The sequence below is a fragment of the Sceloporus undulatus genome, chromosome 3 (genome assembly GCF_019175285.1).
Source record: "Sceloporus undulatus isolate JIND9_A2432 ecotype Alabama chromosome 3, SceUnd_v1.1, whole genome shotgun sequence".
Taxonomy (NCBI): Eukaryota; Metazoa; Chordata; class Lepidosauria; order Squamata; family Phrynosomatidae; genus Sceloporus; species Sceloporus undulatus.
In genome coordinates this window covers 142,591,374-142,611,063 of record NC_056524.1, presented here as the reverse complement: position 1 = coordinate 142,611,063, position 19,690 = coordinate 142,591,374, and the positions used below count along the sequence as shown (strand labels likewise).

Below are 19,690 nucleotides of genomic sequence, written 5' to 3'. Positions count from 1 at the left end.
GAGGTTTTCAGAAAACTCCCAGTGCAAACAGCTTGTCTTTTTAGGCCACATTAAGGGCCCTTCCTCTTTCTTGAGGAAATCTGCCAAAGCATCAATTCTTTGATAAATATTTTCTTTTTGCTGTTCTTCTATACTTCAAAATGTTAATGCTTTTTCTCTCTGCCACAGTTCAATCAAAGCCATTGAATCCAGGTCTGCTTCTCTATTTGGTATCTTATCAGCAAATTCTTCCAAACTTGTGGTTTTTCCTTCTAAAGATGTCAGCTTTTCATTAATCTGCTGCATATCTGGTTGAAATCTGAGTTGTTTTATTTATACAGTATCTTGCATTAACCTTCTCTGAATTCTGCTTTCAACTCCTTTTAAAATTCCTTTGCAAATCTGAATTAACCATTTCATCTGATCCCTCATCAAGTGAATTTCCTCTATCGATCATAAATTCTTTTGGGGTATCTTCATTGGTAGATCTACTGAAGTTCTTCTCTGTTTTCCCACCACTGGAATTTGCCCATCTTTTGACAGCTGTCAAATGTTTAGAAGAGCCAAAAATTTCCTGTTGCAATGTGTCCTTTTAATCTTTAGGTGTCTCTGTAGAGTGCTTCACCAGTTTTCCACCTCTGCCCTCTACAAGTTTTTCTCTGTGGTTTTGTTCTTTTCTTGAGGAATAATTCTCACTTCCGCTCTGTGTTCTTAAACTTCCGTCATGATGTTTAGTCTACTGAGCAGGTAACTAACATTCTCTCCCTCTCTCTCTGATAAGTCTTTCTTTCCCATCAACTCACAACTGGTAAATATGTTTTGTTTTTGTTGTTAATGTCCCTCAACTTGACCCTGACTCATGGTGACCCTCTGGAGGAGGCCTTTCCATGCCCCCCATCCTCTACCACTCTGCTTAGATCCTATAAATTCAGGCCCATTATCTCCCTGGTTGAGTCTATGTGGCATGCAGTCTTCCTCTCCTTTTGCTACCTTTCCTAGCACTATTGTCTCTTCTAATGAGTCATGCCTTCTTATGATGTGGTCAAAGGACAACAGGCTCAATGTGATCATCTTGGCTTCCAGGGAGATTTCAAGTCTGATTTGTTCAAGGACCCGTGTGTTTGTCTTTTTGGATATCTATACTATCCTCAGTACTCTTCTTCAGCACCACATCTCAAATGCGTTGGTTGTCTTCTTGATGGCTTTCTTCACTGTACAGCTCTCACATCTACACATGGTGATGGGGAATACAATGGCTTGGATGATTCTGACTTTGGTGCTTGGTTGTGTATCTTTACTTTTTAAGGTCCTGTCTAGTTCTTAGTAATATACAAATCAGTAATTAATTCCTCACAACATCTCTATTTACAATCAGTCAATTAATCAATCAATGTTATTTTTCTCAGTAGTATTTAGAAAAAAACCAAAACAAACAACAACAACAGCTTCATTTATATACTGCTTCATACTGAACTAACAGTGTCTAAGCAGTTTACAACTGTAAGCTAATTGCCCCCAAGAAGCTGGGTACTCATTTTAGTGACCTTGGAAGGATGCAAGCCTGAGTCAAGCTTGAGCCCCGTTAGCTGAGATTGAACTCACAACCTTATGGTTTTGAGTGAGTGGCTGCAGTACAGGCATTTAACCACTGTGCCACCAGGGCCCTTGGTGTACACAGAGAGATCTTGTAGCACCTTTGAGACTAACTGAAAGAAAGAAACTGGCAGCATGAGCTTTCATAGATCTCAATCTACTTCCTCAGATGCATTTAGAAAAAAAGCTATTTTAGAGCACTGTTAAAACTTTGTGAAGCAGATAAAAGTCCATAACAACAGTCAGGGCTTTTTCTCTCACAATGTTCTTTTCTGTAGAAGTAAACTTTGTAGAATGAAGTGTAGTTTGTGCCAATATATTGGCAAGTTTCCTTAACAGATCACCATGTTGGTGGTTAATTTAAGGAAGCTGAAAGTGCACTTTTTATTCCCCTATGGTGGCTATGTTACAACAATGAGCAAAGGTCTCTCTAGTCCCTCTGCTTCACCCATTGACAATGACTTGATGTCACCATGACAGCCGAATCCAGATGCTTGTGGGTTCTTGTCTCAGCTTCTCATATCTGAAAAGCAATTTCTGCCATGTCTAGCAGCAGTCCCCCTCAGAGGAGATCTAAGAGTTCTGACCACATACTGACATATCAACTCAGAAAAACTGATATCAAACTTTTTAAAAGGATAAGTAGGCTCAAATCTATGGAAGATCATTCTACCAACTCTTTCTTTCAGTTATAAGCTTATCCTATGGCGTAACAAATCACTTAACAGCTATCCATTTTAAATCTTAATTTGGGTGGCATCCAAATGTTATCAGAAGGTTTTTGCCACCAAATTTGTCACCCAAATACAGCCTGGGTCCATCCTCGCTTCCAGGAGCGCTCATCGTGACTATTTTCTTAACTCACAAAACTCCTGGATTTGAAAAAAGCCATGCAGAGCACTCCTGGAAGTGGGGATGGACCTGGGCTGTATTCGGGTGGCAAATTGGCAGCAAAAACCTTCTGATAACATCAGGATTACGCCCGAATTAATCTTTAAACCAGAGAGAGGTAAATCAATTTATTATCCCATGGGATAAACTCCATAGTCTCAAAGGTGCTACAAGTTCCTTTGCATACTACAACCTTGTTGCCTAGGAGGCTGTATCTACAATCCAACATATAGTATCTATACATCAGTAAACCAGTTCACAGAATCTTCAAGAACCCAAAGTCTAAGGCACTTTCAACTTCTCTTGACCAGAAACTGATACCAGATTAGAAGGTACCTGACTAGTAGCAGTAAGAAGAATTTCCTAACGTTAATGTACATCCAAATAATTAATGTTCCCAATAATTAATGCTCATCAAAATGAGAATGTATATACTATTCTACATTACACTAAACTACATAGCTGTTGAAAATCACCAGTTAAAATTTTGGAAGAGAAATGTTTGCCAGGGTGGGGAACATGTAGATCTCCATGCTACTACAACTCTCATGATCCTTAAAATTGAATACACTCGCTTGGACTGACAAGAGACAGAGTTAAACAACATCTTGAGGGCCATACCACCCCAATCTATGCTATAAGGCAACAGGCAGAGTTAATTTATTCAATTGTGTCATTAATATGTATGGAATATTCATTTGGGCAGGCATGTTATCAAGAAGCTTTGTGCTAATTTGTCATATACTTCTTCCTAATGTATGCAAGTATTTATCAGTGAAGTAACTGTATATCCAGATTTTTTCCTCTAAACACTATAGACTATCCTTTTGCAATTCTTTGAACAAAACCAACTGGAGAAAGATACAGAAGGTAAAAAGAATGGAACAAAGCAACTGCAACTAGATCTGCAAGTAGAACCTATCACTGTAAGCAATTAAAAAGGGAAATATGACATCAAATGGTAATCATATTGTTTAATTGCTAAACAGGTTGGAAATAAACTAAACTGAAATGATTGGTTATAAAACGTATTTTACATATACAAGATTAAAAATACTTCCCCATTGCAAATGACAATGACTGGTCAGAAAGCACTTCTACCTCAGAAACAGAATGGGGCTTTAAAATTGAATCATTCATAATACCTTTGCAAAATACTTGGTTCATATTTGTTCAAATATTTTTGTTTAGGAAGAAAAAAATTAAAGTCTAAATCCTCTGGTTTCCTCCTCTTTTGTTTAAATTGACCAAATGGCACCTATTTGCCTGAAGCAATAAAGTAGACAGTGTTAAAGAGATAAATCAATAGTAGGAAATAGAGAGGCTGGGGTTTCAGCTGAAAGTTAGGCTGCTGAATGCTGACATTATTGATTTTAGCTAGTTCAGCTGGCCTTGTAATTAAAATGTAAATTTGAGAAAGAGATTATGTCCTGACAGAAATGGTGGGATTAGGGGAAGATAAAAGCTCCTCAATGAAAATTCAGAGGAAATAAAAGAACATGTTCCATCAGCCTTTTTTGAATTTAGGAAAATCAAAAGTAAGTAACATGAATATATATTTAACTGAAAATGGAGGGAGACTTAGAATGTAAATAATATGAATAAAAACATTTGAGAAATGTTTCACTCCCACCCATCTTTTTCTTTTTGCATTAGCCCAGCTAGCTCAGAATACATGAAGGTTTGTTAATAAAGGCTGGAATTCAAAGGAAAACTTTAGGCATTGCTACCTCTGAAGAACAGTGATACACGCATGTGCACACATGCACAACATATTCCTTAACACAAACTGATTTTCATTCTTCTGAGATAACTGTTTATGTGATTCTTCGGGTTTTGCCTATCACATCCTTCGCACTATTAGTCTCGTAGAAATATATATTCCTTCACAAACGTAATGAACTCAGCTGTGTTGAGATTTATAAGAGCAGAAAAAACTTAAGAGACACTTCTTTCTACTAAACAAAACAAAAAACTGAGCTCAGTGAAGACTGGGCATTTTTAATTTCTGTTAGGCAAAACAGAAAACTGGGTAGTAGAACAGACTACACTGGAAAAAGACATGGCTGGCTAATATTCCACATGACAACATTTTTCTTTCAAGTCCTATCTGTAATACACTATAGAACAGTATAGATATGGTCAATTTGGGAATTATCTGACGATTTTGTGTATAAATGATTCCATATTCACTGAAATCACTATTAAGAGTTCATCATAACCACAATCTCTTATTTATAAAGCAGCTCAGGTCTGATAGGAACTGTAAAGACACTGTTCTTGTTGTTGTGTGCCTTCACGTCGTTTCTGATTTAAGGTGACCCTAAGGCAAACCTATCATGGGGCTTTCTTGGAATGATTTGTTCAGGGGTGGTTTGCCATTGCCTTCCTCTGAGGCTGAGCGCATGTGAATTGTCCAAGGCCACGCAGAGGGTTTCATGGCTGAGCAGGGAATCGAACCCTGGACTCCAGAGTCATAGTCTAACATTCAAATCACTATGCCACACTGGCTCACAAAAGTTTTTATGTCTGTGATCCTCTTTTAAAAATGAAACAGAAGGATTCTGGAGGGAAAAGGGAAATTATACATAAACTGGGAGAGTGAAAGAAGCAAAGAGTTAAATAATAATTAGTGTAGGAAACAAACAAACAAGCAAAACCCTTGAAGAAGACTGACACGCAAGACGGAAGCGTTGAGAATAATTTATCCAAGTTTGATTTATACCACTCATGAAATTTATTATCTCATCAACAGAGGAAGAATAAATGACTATTAAGAATAATTTCAACAATTTACTAACCACTAACAAATTTCCCAAAGTGCCCTCAACATTTTCTGTTCTTCACAAGATAGGTGCTGTATCTGCAGTGCTCCCATTTCTTGCCTGGTCTTCTTGAAGCTTGTTTCAAAGACTATTTTCATCTAGCCCATTTATAGTCTAATATCAATGAGTGAGGCTTACCCGTGAGTACATTTAAACACCATGATTTGTATGCAGAAGATCCCAGGTTCAATCCCCAGTATTTTCATTTAGGGCTAGGAAATAGTCCAGACTGAAACCTTGGAGAGACACTGGCCTGTTACAGACTGCCAAAATAAAGCTGCTTTGGGAGGTATGCTGTTTAAATGATGCATGCATCCTAAGAATCTGGAAGCTGCACCAAAGCTGCACTCCAGTGCTTAGGAATGGAGTGTGGCTTTGGCGTGACCTCCGGACTCTTAGGACAGATGCATCATTTAAATAGCATACCTCCAAAGAGACCCGAAGCAGCTTTATTTGGGCATTCTGTAACAGGCCACTGTCCGTTACCTATACTAAATGGACCAATGACTCGGAAAAAGGCAGCCTCCTACTCCTAATAGGAAACATCAAGTTTTCTATTCTGTTAGTGTCTTTATAGTTTCTGAGTTTAGCATCTGATTCATTATTATGTGAAACATATATTCCTATTATACCTTATTTTAAGAGTAATTGTGGCATAGTGGTTTGAATGTCGGACTAGGACTCTGGGAGACCAGGACTAAAATCTCTACTCAGCCATGGAAATCCAATAGGTGATCTCTGGAAGGTTGCATGCTCTTAGCAACAGAGGAAGGCACTTCTCTGGATGAATCTGGCCAGGAAAATTCTGTTTCTCAATCTTTTTGTACTGGAGGAACCACTGAAAGAATTTTCAGGGCTCAGGGAAATTTTGCATTAAAATTATTATATTTACAGCTTGAATTTTTTTTATCTCTCCCCCCAAAAAAATCATTGTCTCATACAGAATGCCTAATAACTTCTCACCTTACCCTAGGGTCCCAAGAAATCTGGTTGAGAAATCCTGTCTTTTGGTATCCATAAGCCAGAAATGACTTGAAGATATGTGCACATCCACACACACATACATAGCTGTTTTCTTTTTCAAACTGGCAACAAGTACTCCACAGATGGGAATTAAGTGGCCTTCTAGAAATTGTGGGACTACAACCCTGGTGCTGACTCCTACTGGCAACTCCAACAAGAGTAGACTCATTGAATGCCTTGTTTAATATTAAGTCAACACTTACTGTATATACTCATCTATAAGTCTAGAAATTTTAGTTAAAAAAATGAACTCCAAAACCCAATGTAAGTAATGTAAATATGGTACCGTACTTTTATTTTAAAAGGAACCATTCCCTGGTAAGTCAAAAATGTAACCTGTCCTGGAAACACTGACCCCACTTCTCTATACTTCTCCATTCAGTCTTTATTGTGAGCACAAACAGTTATGCCTGCTGGTTTTTTGTCAGTTCTCTGACATTGTTTTCCTTTGCTTCATCCTTTGTTCAGATCCTTTGTTACACACCTTTAGGTTTTATCCTTGACTTATCCATAAGTCATATCAAAATCCATAATTTTGACCCTTGACTTATACATGAGATTGATTTATAATTGAGTATATATGGTATGTAAACCCCACTGTTTCAGTATGTCTGCTCTGCATAGGACTAACAGTAGGATACAGGCCCTAGATAGGTAAGAGGTGATGAAGGTCATACATTCTCTCTCTCATCTATAACAAGTCTTCTGGTTACAATGTATATTAATAAAAATGATATTTGAACAAATTAAACCATTATTCATAATAATTTATGAAAAGGCAGAAAATTGTAGTCTTATACAGTATAAGCATAAATTCTCTTTTCAAAACAGCAGGTATTTCTGTTATGATACTACAAAATTGCCATCATACTGGAAAGATCAGGTGCAAATGTAAATAAGGATTATACAAATGAGAGGTCATTAAAAAGCCTGGTAATGTTAATTTGGCATGACACCCTTTAATGGGTTATGTCTTCACACTTCAGTTACCTAATCACCTAAATTCTTTTACAAATTTCCATTTCATCTTGCACATGGAAAATCAAATTGGCCTTCTCCCTCTGAATAACATTTATCCTAAAACTCATTTCTTGCTTTTAATTTGCAATTAAACTGTACTTTTGTATTATATTTATGTAACTTATTACTGTAGTATAAACTGAATAGTAATCAAGATATAGTCATAAAGCAAAAATGTACTTATTTGTTTGATTTATATCATGCTTTTCTCCCAAATGAAAGCATAATTAGCAAACTATTTATTCTGACAAAAAAAAGGAGATTTAGGATTGCCAAATTTTAAAGTATATTTTTCCTGCCTGTTGATTATTGCTGTTGAAAGACTGGATAATGCTACAAAATAAGAAACGATTAGAGCTGGAAGGTTTTGATGTAAGACTTGGTTGGCATGGGTTTCTTTCATATGACAAAATCAAGGCAAATGTTGATTTTAACAATCATTATGCTAGAAAACTTTTGTTAAGAATATGTAATAAATATAAGGTAAGAATTTGTTCGAAGATACCTTTGTGGACTTCGCCTTTTATGCAAGAGAAAAGCAGTTAAATGATGAATAGATTACATATGGAGATCTCTTAGTGCTAGAGAAAAATGAATATAGAATCAAATCTATACAAGAACTTGTGCAAAGAATACAGATTCAGTGGTATACAGGCAATTGTTTGAATGATTAAAATTGATAAGGAACTGTATGGTTTTGAGTCTGCCAGATCAGATATCAAAATACAATTACTTTTGAATAATTAGAACTTCATAACCAAAACATACAAAATGTTTTTAAAAATTGAAATGGAAGATGTTGTTCAGTAATAAGTAAAATAAGTAAAAGTACATTGTGAAATAGGCACAAAATATTGATCATAACATACAAATGGACCAATGTTGAAAAAAGATCTAGAATTTATGTTGAGTTACAATTTTATAAGATGGCAATTAACTCCAGAAAAAAAAATCTAATATGTATAAAGATACTTTCAATTTGATGGAAGATACTGTACACTAAAAGCTAATATTCAAATGAGATCATTTTCTACTTGGAATTTTGTAAGAATAAATGGAAAAGAAGAATGGCAATGTTATACAATATATGGTAACTACATATATGATAGATTGCTGTATATACAACACTGGAAGGACTCAGTTGTTCCCCTTCAAGAAGAATGGGATATAAAGCTCAATGATTTTGCAGAGATAGAAAAAAATTAACTAATCTTATGAGAGGGGAAACTACATAGCTGATTCACCAGTCTAACCCAAAGGGTGTTTACCAATGGCTCCTCTTTATCCTGGAGAGAAGTGACCAGTGAAGTGCTACAAGGTTCTGTCCTGAGCTTAGTTCTATCCAACATATTTATCAATGACTTGAATGAAGGAATAAATGGCATGCTTATCAAACTTGCAGGTGGCACCAAATTAGGAAGATTAGCTAATACCCCAGAGGACAGGATCAAAATTCAAAATGATCTTTATATATTAGAAAGCTGGATAAAAACTAACAAAATTAATTTCAACACAGAGAAATGTAAGGTACTACACTTAGGGGGGAAATTTAATGCAGTTAAAGTCCAAAACACCTGGAGCACTAACGTTTGGCAATCACTGGTGCAGATCATGAAAAACTATGGCTCGCTCTTAGAGAAATGGTGTCCCACAACATTTGCTTGTCCTGATGCATAACCTGTACTCAGGACAAGAGGCTACCATAAGGACAGAACACAGAGAAAGTGAATGGTTTCCAATTAACAAGGAGGTTGAAGCAAGACTGCATTTTTTATCTTCTCTGTTTAGCTTGTACACTGAACATATAAATAAAAATCAGATTAAACTCAGAAGGAGGAGGTGTGAAAATTAGAGGAACGGTAGCAATTTAAGATTTGCAAATGACACTATACAACTAGTAGCAAATAGCTAAGACCTGGAATGACTACATAAGAAAGTCGAGGAACAAAGTTTAAAGAGACAGGTTTACAGTTGAACATTAAGAAAACAAAAATAATGACCAGATGATTGACATGTCTTTAATGTAGACAGGTTTGCCTAGGGTTGCGATGAGTCACAATAACTTGAAGGCACACAACAACACCAAGAACAACATAAGAACAACAGCTTTCAATTAAACAGAATAATTGTCTATAGAATCCAAGATTAATTTTTTAAAAAATTGGTCATGGATCCACATACTTCTGGAAGTTAAGGCTGCTGATTTACACACACACATTTATTTGGAAGGTAGTAGGATTTGTTTCCAAGTAATCATGTATGTGAACAATTTCTAAATACTGTATTCATTCATAAATATAGGCATACCTAAATTAGCAAAGCAAATGTGTTCCTGTGGCTTACTGCTTTAACAGAAAATTTGGTAGCAGAGCCAGAAATAACACAGGAACAATAGGGATAGGTTCCTGCACCATAAAAAATAAGAGCATGTTTCAACAATGTTTTAATGAAAAACTAACAATGCGCACGTGTAATTGTAATTAAACAACCAGTTGAGATAAGCCTTGCATAAGTAAATACAAGCATTTCTGAATCTTCTACAGAACACTTGAAGGCTTCTTCCAAGGTGCATCCAAGGGTGGGTTTTTTTTTTAATAGCATGCACTTTTCTTAGGATTTTCATTATGATGGTCAGAGTTATGTTGCTGTTGTTTTTAATGTGCTGGGGTAGTTGGTGAAGCACAGCTATTTAATTTCCCCATTTCATTCTATTTTGCAGTTCATACATGCTCAGTAAAGAATTCTAGGAGTGGCAGCTGCTTATCTTGCCTACTGTAGGCAGGCACACACAGGTACAGTAGGATCAATGAGAGCAAATTTCCATCCTTTCTCAGCTGAAGCTTTATTGTACTGTTTAATGCAGACATACTGCTACAACTTAATATCAGCCCCATTCATCATTTTATCAATGCCAATGCTGCTAAAAATCTTTCAGCGATACAGAGGACAAGAGGGAAAAGGGGGCTTAGATGGCATTAGAAGACTTTGTAAAAAGGAGCTTCTTTATCAGAGGCTTTGTCAACTGAAATATACCTGTATACCGTTCCTCAGATGGCATGCCCAGAATTGAACCCAGTACTACTGACAAGACCTGACTAGTACAGAATATAGTGGGACTATTATTTCTCTTATTTTGGAAACTATTACTCTATTAATGAAAGCTTCTTTTGTTTTGTATCATTTGCAGACTTGATAAAGGTTACGTCTGATCCCTCATCCAAATCACTGATAACAGTATTGAAGAGTGTCAGCCCCAGGAAAGTACCCTGCAACACTCCACTCAAGACTTTCTTAACTATGGTATCTATTTATGATCTGAAAACTATAAGGCTTTACAGACCAGCATCAAAGGCCGGCATGGGGGCAGAGTGGGGGCGGGGTGTCTGCACGATGCACGCCCTGACTCCACCTTCATGTAGGAGTTGACCACATGGTGAGTGGCATCACGGCGCTCCTCTGGCGCTGCATCCAGATGACGTAGTGAGAAAGGAGCACTGTAAAGCCAAGCTGCCACTAGCTATGGCGCCCTTTCCACGGTGCAAAAAGGAGCTGCTTTTTGTGTGGCCTTTTTACGCTGTGTAAAGGTCAGATTGGGGCTGTGGCCCTATCCGGTGAAGAAAGGGGTGGCTTCAGGCTGCCCAGTATGGGTAGTGTGTTCAGTCCCTAAAAACAATGCTGAGATCAGATAATAAAAAACATAAAAAAGACCACACAAGCTTAGTGAATGATCCAGGTCAGATGCAGGTAGCATTTCCTTACACTGTAGTGTCTCATCTACTGAGAAATTCCTAATAAATAAAATGAGTATCATTTATAAGGCCTGAGTTCAGCTTTTAGATATTTTGCACAGATAGAAAAGCAGTGTTAAGGAATGATCTGATCAGGGCGTTTCTAGGGGTGTGTGGACTGCACCAGGTGGCACCGCAGAGATGGTTGTCTGCCTTCCAGTGTTGAATGTACCACTGTGCCTCTCCATAGGTAGATTAGGATCCCTGGAGACTTAAGGTCCTGGGATGGACCTGGTCCACTCACCCAGAAACAATGAGGCTGGACGGAATGCTGTCAGAATGCCACAGCAAACTTCTGGAGGCCTCTTGTATTGCCAAATGGCACCTGAACTCCTTGTGAACAAGGTGGGTAGATTGCAACAACCTGAGACAAGGACAGTCCCTTTGGATGTCCCAGTCCACCAGCTGTTGGTGGCAAGTATACCAGAGCCTCTCTTTTCCACAGTGGCCTGTTCTATTCCTGAGGGACCACTGCCCTGTCAGGCCTGAGCTTAGGATAATAGCACAGGTTACCACACTGAGGTGACACCAATTCTAGTGATGCCACTGGATTTAACTGATATTTGTTAATAAACATTTATAGCAATTTCTTTCATTTTAAACATGAATATTCTTAAAAAGAGAATTTTACTTTTAAAAAATCAGATCTAATGCCCCCAGTAGAGATAAAAAACAGAGGATCACAGTGTGTGAATATGCTTGCATTTCAATCACTATCGCATGTCAGTTCAATGCACAAACCATTCATTACGGAACAATCCTACAGATAGGGTTGCCATATCCCGCCAGCAGGTGGGACTGTGACGGTCGCCACCAATTCCCAGGTTTGGGCCCAGCCCCTGGCCCCAGCCCCTGGCCTGCTGATGTGACCATTGCTGCGGCCGCTAATGCGGCCGGCCAGCCACCCGCCTCCACCTGGCCACGCCACCCACAGCAATTGCCTGGGTCACGGCAGCTCGTGCTTGCCCTGCTTGCACACCTGCACGCGGGGCTAAGAAAGAGGAGCTCCTCCCCTTGAGGCTGGCTGGCCAACTGCAGAATAGCATGGGTAGGGCTGTTTTCAGCTCCCATCTGCCATTGGCCAGCCTCAAGGAGGAGGCGAAACTTCAGCGGAGGAGGAGATGGAGGAGGAGGAGGAGGTGGGTGGCCATTTCCAAAATGTATTTTCCCAAAGTGTATTTTTTTTCTTTTAATGCTAACAAGTCTGCCTTGTTTTGACAATGATGGTGATGATGATATTGAAATCAGCAAGCCTCTGAGGCATGGCCAATGTAAGTTGCTCTGATTTTTACAAACTCATGAGCCATGAAGAAAAATCAAAGTACCTTGACCAAGTACACACTTCTGAGAAGTACACTTGGTGTAAGAAACCTGAAACCGAGGGCAAATCCACTTCTTGTTAAACCACCTTGACATGTTAAATATGCATAGCCATGTCAAACTATGTTAAGTGTTAAACCCAAAGTTTGGTTTTATGCAATAAGCTCTGAAATATGCAAGAGGCCATGTTTAAATAAAGCCATATTAAATACCCAAATGTGCTGTTGTGTGTGTTTTGGAATGGGGGGGGGGTGTTTTGGCCAGAAAGGGAAGTACATTTCTGCCATCTGTCTAGAATAATGCCAACAATGTCCTTCCATTTTGGAACATCCCCTAAGAAACATGCGTTTATATTAAAGCTTTTTTAAAAAATTCTAAATTCTTTTTAGTTGTTTCGCATGTCCCTCACTTTAAAAAAATATGTCCTACATTTGTTGGGAGCCTAAATTTTTGCCACATTTTTTCCCTAACCATTTTAAAAAATTTGGTCCCGGTTTGGAGGTTGACAGTTATGGCAACCCTACCTACAGGTGCCAACTAGCAGAATATTATAGCTTTGCAAAGTATCTCAGTACAAAGTCAGTAGAGATGTGGTCTTGCTGCATTAAATGGTTACTGGTGTTAAGAAACCTAAATGTCACAATAATGTTGCATCTCTGAAAAATAGTAAATGCATATTCAGTGCTTCCCTTTAGCTGTTTCCTAATCTGTAGCCAGGGCCTGTAGTTTGTAAATTTATTTGACAAACTGATGAAGTTCTAAATGCAGTACCAAGTAATTCTTGGTATGCATGAAGGTATTATATAACAAAAATGAATAGCAGAAATTCATTTAAAATCCTTCTGGTACATAAGAAAGCAAGATCTAATACTGTAAGGCTAAAGTGTGTGAACTCTGTGTTTTGTTGTGTTTTGTTCTTGTGCAATATATCAGGACTTGATCTGATGAAGGCCAAATATTTCTTCTCAATTTAGACTGTCACCAGATGGTGAGGTTTGTTTACTTCTGCCTTTCTTGAATACCATGAGCAAATCAAATACCATGAGCACCAAATGCCATGAGCAAATATCATCAGCAAACAATGAATGAAATAAAGATCTCTGTGAAAAAAGCATTCTACTGATTGATGAACAATTTAGATTTTCATTAAATACAGTAGCACAGCAGTAGGAGCATTACTCAAGTACCTGTTGAAGTATATATAAAGTAAACTGATCAATTTCACCATGTCTTCTTGTTGCCAGGTCTGGTGCACAGTTAAGAAACCAACTAGAACCTGGTTGACAGAGCTCTAAGAGTGGGAAAGCCTGATGCGCATGTAAGTAAAAATTACAAGGGGAAGAAATCTGTAAATGTCATTGTTAAATTAGGGTTGCAAGCTGTAATTGATTAACTGGTGCTATTAATAGATGATGGCTTTAAGCAGACCTTTAAAATTGTTCCTTGATTCATCAGCAGGGTTGAGAATACATAAAAATTAGACTCCTCAAGTGCTGGCAATATTGCACACACATTCTGCCTTTCTTTTAAACATATAAACTTCATGGAAAAATACAGTTAAAGGATTTTTTCCCCTTCATATTGTGTGCAAAGCTAAGCACAGCTTTTCTTTCAGTGCTCAAGTACTAATGTTCACCTTGCAACAGGAACCACAGGCCAATGATCTATGAAAATCAATACTACAAGTTTTCAAGGTCCATAATACTGTTGGGATTTGAATTTCCTTAGTTCGGAAAGCTTATTGTTGTCATTGCTTGCTTTGTGCAACTCTAACTAGAAATTCTGGCCTTTCATTCAAACTAAGTGAGATAGCAGTATCTGCAAAATTTTACTTCCCTATAATTCTGTGCAAACTTACTCTCATGGTATACAGTGGGACTCACATCTGAATCAACATATAGCAATTTTGCTCAACAGTTTCACCTTCAGAAGGATAATCATAAACATTAAAGTGATGTGGGGAATAATAGCAAAAGACTCTAGGTAGCATAGAGCTGGACTGGGAACAAGGAGCAAGTTTACATTTGGTTTATTTTTAAACTGCCATAACTAAAAAAATGCCTCTGTATATCTTAGATTACTAGGCATTAAGGTCTGGCTTTGGGTATACAGCAGTAAATATTAGCTAAGGGATCGAGTATATAGAATTTTAAGGATCATTAATGAGCATGCATATCTTAATGGAAATTTCATTCAGAGCGGGAGTCTTCCACTGGAGACAATGCTTGAAGGTCAAGAAGCTATATTAATACCTTTCACAGTGGGACAAGATAATTAACTCCTTGGTTTTGGGAAAATGTGATGTATAGAAGTCTTTCTGATCAAAACAACCCTGACAGATTGGTGCCAATATTAATGCAAGACATACACTGTGCACATACAGTTTCATAGAACATAGCTTGCCTATGTAGACTCAAATTCTAAAGTCATTGATTCTCTCTCTCACTCTCCCTCTGGATAGATGAACACTGACAAACAGAAAAAAGACCATGACAGCACTGTCACTATACACACAGATGATAATGCTGCAGCCCAGTCTTTCTGTAATAATGTTGCATCTCTGAAAAATTAGTTCCTTGGAAAGTTGTTTGAGTTCCACACAACATTTTCCATTTAGGTCCATGTTGTGAGATCTAAGCCAAGAAATCTCCTGACAGAATGCCAAGGTTTTAGCTTCCTCTTTGTTAGAGAAGCTTCTTCTATAATCTACTGAAAGTATGGTAGATTTCAAAGATTTCAAAACAGGAGGCCACAAAAAACATAAACTCAAAAACAAACAATCAAATGTTTATTAGCCTGCAGGAAATACAACTAACACTGGCCTTACACAGAGAGGAATGTACTCCAGAAGGCATTTGGATTTGAGAAACAGGACTAAAGTGTTTAAATAAAAGCTATAGGAATATTTTTCTTCACAAGCTGGCCCTGCCCAATATTCTTATGATAGCCTTTATGTTGCAGTTTTGAATGTAAATCCCTTTTTACTAGTATTCTAAAACATTAGCTCTCTAATTATTTAATACTTCTAAGTATCCATAGTCATCATGCACAAACACATATGAGTGACTAAAATAAGTCTCAAACTCCAGTTGCCTCCAAGATAATATTTGCTTTTTGAAAGCCAGTCTTGCTTTGTCCCTGATTTCCTCACAGCAGTGAGAAAGATTACCCACACCACTGATCACTTTATTACCTCATAATGGCTGTTTATTTGCTTTACTGCAGCAGTAACATGCAGGGATGAAGCTTTCACAGCTGGGCAAACTCACCATATTCCTTACGAAGGTGATCTGGAATGTGAGGCTCATAACCCTCCTTCTCAGGCACTTCTATGAACTCATCATCTTCTTCCTCTTCCTCTTCCTCCTCATCTGTAGCTTTCATCTAAGAAAAGTCAAAAGCATTAAGAACGGTAATGCAGAACACAATATGTCACACAAACACTTATTTATTTAGTAACAGAATATCTCCTATCCTATTTTCAGCTTAAACTCTGACATTACATGTCAACAAATGACATACAAAGCAGAACATTTTGAAGACATTTGCCACCTTTACTACCTTCCCCATCATCCCTTCCATTTGTATATTAATTTTACTGCTACTTCATATTTTGTCAAGAACACAGCAAACTTTTAGGTTTTTCTTCAATGAACACGGAAACATGAACCATCCACTTGATAATGTGAAGCATCTATAGAAATAAGATGTAGTCCACAAAAGCTCATGCTGAATTGAATTGATCAATCTTAAAGGTAACCACAAGATTACATTTTCTTTTGATGATGTGATATTTTAAACCATTATCTTGTGCCAGCGACTTTCCAAAAAGCATTACTGGCAATAACTTACTTCTACACACCCTAATTTGGCTACAAAAATGACTGAAATTACACAGGATGGTCAGACACAACTTGGATCTCAAAAGGAGCATCGCTTTTTGGCTTGGTAATGGAACTTTTTATTGTTGTTATTTCCTGGAGTATCCACATAGCAGAAGGAGAAGGGACCTGCCTGCATGAATGTCCCTCCAATACCACCTGAACTGACAACAGCCACATCTTGACAAAATGCCGGCTTGTGACTAACATCATCACTCTCTCTCTGTCTCTTGTATGATTTTTGATGTCTTTGATGACGAAGCCTGTGAATCTTCAAAAACTTGCAGCATGCATTTTGTGCATTTTGGTTGACTCAATAATGATATTGCTGTTTTGTGTATCTTGGATATTACCCTATATGTTTTTAAAAAAACAATAACCATAATAAAGCAAGCAAGAATTTTAATTACCAATATAAACCAGTAGGTTGAAAATACTCTTCTATTTACTTGATGACAAGGCAGTATTGTTAGTGATGGGTTAGACATAGGTTAATAACCTAAACCTTAACCCAAAGAAGAATTAACCAGCTGAGCAGCTTCTTGGCTCAGAAGAGAAGCTAGACTGTTTTAGATGGGCAGCATTCTCTTCAAATGACCTGATTCATATGTTAGCAGTGCTTCTAGACCCACTTTGCTTTGGGGGGAAGGATAAGGATTTCACTAGGAATTCCACACAGCTTGAGTCTGCCTACCAGCTTGCAGTCAGTCCAAAATAGGCAGAACTGGCCAATACTATATATACTCGGGATACATCTGTGCCATATTCCTGCAACATACTCTATATAGGGCTGCTTTTCAAGAAGGTTCAAGAAATTACAGCTGCTTCAAATTCTTCTCCCATTTCATTTTGCCTCATTTTGTGTGCAGGGACAACTCAACATTGGTGCGTCTAATGCACATCCACCTCACTTCAGATTTCACTGATTATATTGTGAATCAAGCACTCTGTAGGTAGTCAGTTCATTAACAGTCCACTCTCTTCATTGCTTCTTTCAATGGCCCTTTTAATAAAACATCCCACTGATCTTTAATCTTCTAATATTATTTAATGAGGGAAAGTCTGTGAGGTTTTATACAAAGATGTAATTTAGAGCAAAAGAAAACCTGTGTTTTAATATTTGATTCTAAAGGCTATTTTTCATACCTCTTTTTAAAAATTAACCAATTTAGATCTACAATAAAGTTATAACATTTTCTGCAGGCTTTTTTCCTGTTAAGGGGTCCTATTACCCCAGTACAGTGTATGCCTCTCTGTCAAAGCTAACTATGAAGAATTTATGCTGATTCTGTACATATGCTTAAAAATAAAACTACAATGAATTTAATTAGAAGGTTAATTGTTTTATAGAAAGGTAAGTTTTCTCAAACTTACAAAAAAAAACCCTTTCAAAACAAAAGCACAGCCTGTTTATTAGAAAACATGAATAAGCAAAAACATTTATGTATGATAAGATGCAAATAGTCAACACATAATGAAATTGAACTGCACATATTGAAAACTATATCTATAATTACTACAAGAGTAATGTGAGAGGTGTCCAGAAAAAAACAACTATCCTATTATCTGATAGCCAATTTGGAAAAAAAAAATTACAATGTTAATCCTTTAAAAAAAATTCCAACTTCTCTCAGCTTTCAATTTATGTAGAGATGAAGAGAATTAGTTTAGGAAGCATCACATACAACGAGACAGTCACAACCTATGTCTTTAAGTGCAAGAATCTGATATAAGACAATGTCAACATTTCTGCACAATTGCAGGGTCTCAAACTTTGGGACCCTCACGAAGATTTCCTAAGAAAATTATAAGATGCAAATTCACTTTGTTTAGGCACACATTTAGGCCCTAAGGAAGCATTAATCATTGGAAACTGTAATTTTTGTTATCAGTCCAACACTAATCAAAAGGGAAACCTGTCACTAGCACTGACCTGTGAAACGTCCCAATTATACTCTTTGGAAATGACAGGAGCACTTAACTTCCTCACTGAGTAAATGATGACAATCAATCACGTTTGAATAACAATGAGCCACGGAGCTGAAAATTATTTTTTGTATAGAATCTACCCAGGAATTTATGAAAGGTGAAAAGCAACCCAAGGTTTTAGGGCCATTATAGCTTTCAGCTAGTACAGTGCATATCAAACACTAAACAGAATTTATGTGTTTTAATTTTCTAAAAGGTAGATGTGGACTTGGTGCTACAATGCATAACATATAATTCCAGATATTAAATATGAGGGTCATTTTCATAAAATATTATGCTTATTGTCTGCACCCTTGAATTCACTGAGGAAATTTTATTAAATTCACATTTTCTTTTTTAAAAAAATCATTTAACTAACTAGGAGGAATTAAGTCCTTAGTTTCCAGATATAAAGAGACTACAGTACTTTTCTTATCATTTTAAACAAACCGTATTTCCTTCATTTATAAACAAAGGTAATTGGTTTTGAAAGGCATATAATGGGAATTAATACAGGATGGCAACTTATCACAACTGAATTTAAAGAGCAATTGTCATTTCCATTTCGAATACTGGGCATTCATCCTTTCCATTATTAAAGCAAGACCAGTAAAGCATAACCAGAAAAGCCTCAGATCTAAGGCTCCACTGCAAGTACCAGGTTTATGTGAATAATATTAGGTTTCTATTCCACTCAAACAACTAGTGCACTCCTTCCACTAACTGAAAGCTACAGGTCTCTCAGAATGTGATCATATCATTAGCTGTGTTTACTTAAAGAATGTCACAAAACCAATTCATAAGAAATGGTACATCAAGGTAATTCATGAGTCAACAAGTTACACACAATTCAGGCTTCAACATATGCATCACCTGCTGAATTTCTGTAGAACTACCTCCAAGTAGAGCTGCAAGTTTTATCTATCCACGCTGAGCTTTTTTCAATAGGAGATGTTTTTAATTATTCTTGCCTATCTTGATGTACCTAGCCACACATAAATACCTGTTTAAATGTGACTGGAGTAGAACATATTGATAATCAATTCAAATGCTTTGGGGATGTACATTTATACTCAAAATCTAAAAGCTTGATCTAAATGGTAGTTTAAGTAAGACTAGTCTATTTTAAAGAGTTGCTACTTGTCAATATATGGCTTAATTTGAGCAACTGTACGTGTCAGTTTTATAGTCCATTTTTCTCTCAACATGGGACCTAAGACAGTTTATAGCAAAAACTGAAACAGAGTTCATTTAAAAACTACAATGATATAAAAGTTAAAACAAATTAAATAAGTAAATCTTATTAAACCACCACTAATTTAAAAGAACAGGAAGGCATTTTAAAATGTAGCAATAAGAATAGAAGCAGTCATGAGTGTGCGCACACACGTACACACAAAGC

General features: G+C 37.1%; 1 protein-coding gene across 1 annotated transcript in view; it reads right to left on the bottom strand.

Moving 5' to 3' along the window:
• The window catches only part of UVSSA (UV stimulated scaffold protein A), a 64,104-nt gene that overhangs the window by 24,141 nt on the left and 20,273 nt on the right, over window positions 1-19,690 (bottom strand). Inside the window, exon 8 of the mRNA XM_042458432.1 lies at window positions 15,709-15,823. Within this exon, the coding sequence (XP_042314366.1) occupies window positions 15,709-15,823 (115 nt within the window). The remainder of the gene's footprint in view (window positions 1-15,708; window positions 15,824-19,690) is intronic.